The sequence below is a fragment of the Cyphomyrmex costatus genome, unplaced genomic scaffold (genome assembly GCF_001594065.2).
Source record: "Cyphomyrmex costatus isolate MS0001 unplaced genomic scaffold, Ccosl1.0 scaffold22, whole genome shotgun sequence".
In the NCBI taxonomy this organism is placed as follows: domain Eukaryota; kingdom Metazoa; phylum Arthropoda; class Insecta; order Hymenoptera; family Formicidae; genus Cyphomyrmex; species Cyphomyrmex costatus.
This window is the reverse complement of record NW_017276257.1, coordinates 89,987-92,678: the sequence shown is the minus strand read 5'-3', so window position 1 is coordinate 92,678 and position 2,692 is coordinate 89,987. Positions and strand designations below refer to the sequence as shown.

The 2,692-nt window shown below is 46.6% G+C and overlaps 1 protein-coding gene across 1 annotated transcript; it reads right to left on the bottom strand.

Moving 5' to 3' along the window:
- Positions 1-1,792: 1,792 nt before the first annotated feature.
- On the bottom strand, positions 1,793-2,470 carry LOC108773792 (uncharacterized). The gene has a single exon (XM_018539727.1). It carries the CDS (start codon positions 2,468-2,470, stop codon positions 1,793-1,795), a length of 678 nt encoding a protein of 225 aa, XP_018395229.1.
- Between the last annotated feature and the right edge of the window lie 222 nt (positions 2,471-2,692).

Genomic DNA, 2,692 nt, shown 5'->3' with positions numbered 1-2,692 from the left:
TCGGAGTAACGCCTAACGTGTGCTCCGCTCGAGACGCGTATCACGTACCGCGATCGGTGGTTTTACAGAATTATTAGATGACGCCCGCCTCACCACACAACGATCCCTCGACGTTCCTTTATCGGAAGCGGTCCTCGCTATCCTTTATCGGCAATCGGCGAAAGTTCCAGCTAGATCTCAAATGCTCCGGAGATCCTGCGTCCTCTTCACAAGTACTCGATCACCGCGCAAGTGATGATCGGGAGCATTCGTGGATCTACGCAGGCCGCTAGACCCTCTCTTATCGGGCCGCTACTTGCTCTAATTGGTCTATTGTAGTCGCGCAACCCCGCGACCAATTACAGTGCGTCCTGCGGGTTGCGTATCCTTTGAGTGTTCGGCGCGCTTTTCCAAATTAGCTGGCCGAGGCTTTCCGTCTATATCGGCGGTCTTCTATTGCTCTCCTCAGAAGTGGAGGCGGCTGCCAGTTCTCTGGCCGTGTTGAGACGGTCCCTTATTACGTCTCTCTCCGAGTCGTCTGCAATAAAGGGGCGACTATCACCAACCAATATCATAATTATCAAAGATAACCAAAACAATACGACCTGCGTGTACCGCGCTCCTCGAGGACACGATCGGGATCTCCCTTGGTAGTTTCTTGCTTCCTCGGCGTCGTCTTCTTTCTTCCTTCCGTGAGTGAGGCGGCAACATTACACAGATTTAAACAACCACCGTTCACGCTCTAAAGTGACTAATAATTGTTCTTTAAAAATCTGAAAAGTTACTAAATATCTTATATAAAGAATATACAAAACGAAACAAAAAATACAAATTTGGCACGCTCGCATGTGCCCTCGCCCTTCGAGTTTAGAGGACACAGGATCTCCGTGCCAGTGCACTTACGAGTGACGGACACAAAGTGTCACGTCACAATACATACGTACTACGTACGACATACATACGTTCTACGTATAACATACATACATACATACGTTCTACGTATGACATACATACGTACGACATACATACGTACAACGTACAACATACATACGTACGACATACATACATACATACGTACAACATACATACGTATGACATACATACGTACTACGTACGACATACATGCATACATACGTATACGTACTACGTACGACATACATGCATACATACGTATACGTACTACGTACGTACATGCATAAGTATAGGGGGAAGGAAAAGAGAGAATACACAATAAATATGTTACATAATTTTATTTAAAAAAAATTTCTTTGCAACCACCATTTATGTATTTTGAATACATTTTGCAAGGCGCAATTTTTAGCGTGACGTCCGCATCTTATAGTATCAGCGGCATCTATATCGGCTAAAGATTTTATGTCTTCGTAAACTGCATCCAAGGTCTCGATGTGCACGCGTTCTCGTTCATCGTCCAGAAGCAAATTCCGCAGCCACGTTCGTTTCTCACGTCCCTTGACGTACACGACAGCATCCTCCTCGCATACAGCACTCGTAATCAGGCGTTTCGCCTCGCTGTACGGGGTCGTTCCATCCTTCCATCGTAATCCATGGTGATAGACAATCAACCAGGAAGCGCAAGACCTGTCGGATCTTGTCAAAAACCTCCATGGTACGGGATTCGTAAAAACGTAGTGCGTGAGTACGGTCCCGTGTTTCAGTACCGCCATTTCCTTCACGACGAATCTTTCGTTGACGATGAAACCTTGCAGATCCACGAACGTCAGTACATGCATATCGTCGAGATGAAGAAGACTGCGATCGTTGTCGATGTATCGTAGATTTTTATATCGCGCGCTTAGATAATTTTACGCACAATGTTGGTCAGCGGGTTATACTCGATCACGCGATCGTGTATGATGAGACAGTACGCGGTAGTATTCGCGGGTACGTTCTCTTTGCACTCAAAGTCCATTCGCACGTCCACTGTCGCGCTCTTGACCGATTCGTTCTGTCGAGAGCAATCGATGATTACGAACGGACCGTTACGTAAAAAATCCGTAACGGTGAGATTCGGTTCGAGATACTTGTATCCGTAGTAACCCTTGCAGAAACGCGCGTACATGTCGTACAGAATCGCCCATTTGTTTCTAGTGAAATCCAGATTCAAGTCATCGTACGGACAACATTCCGAGTTCAGGTATAGTTTCACGTTGGTCAAGTTACAGTCATCGAATCGACTCGTATCCTCGGACATCTTCTTTCGATCCGTTTGCAGAGCAAAGATGACGTATCGTGGTTTTTCCAGCTGAGTCGCAGTTTTCATAGCCCAGGAATGCTTCGTCGTATTCGGTAAAAGCGGGTACTCGTACAGATCCCACGAGCGAAAAGGCATGCTCAGATATCGTCCACTCTCCAAGGCCCGTAGCATCGACAGTTTATTTATCTCGCTCAATACCACGTGCGGCATTCGCCATTGAATCTTGAACAGTTCAAGCTTCGGCTCCACCGTCGAATTACCCATCAGACAATTCATATCGTTGCGCTTGTATCAGAATCAACTCATGACGAGCGTTGATCACCACACGTCTGTAATCCTCGCAGAATCCCAGTAGTACGTTAAGCGGTACGCAGAAATTAAAGTATCCGTCAGCCTCAGTCTGCGGATCCCAGCCGGCGTTTCACAAAATCACGCTTTTGTCGGAAGACACACCGTCACGTAGTTTTTGAGCGTGCTGGTTATGCCCACGTTTCTGTT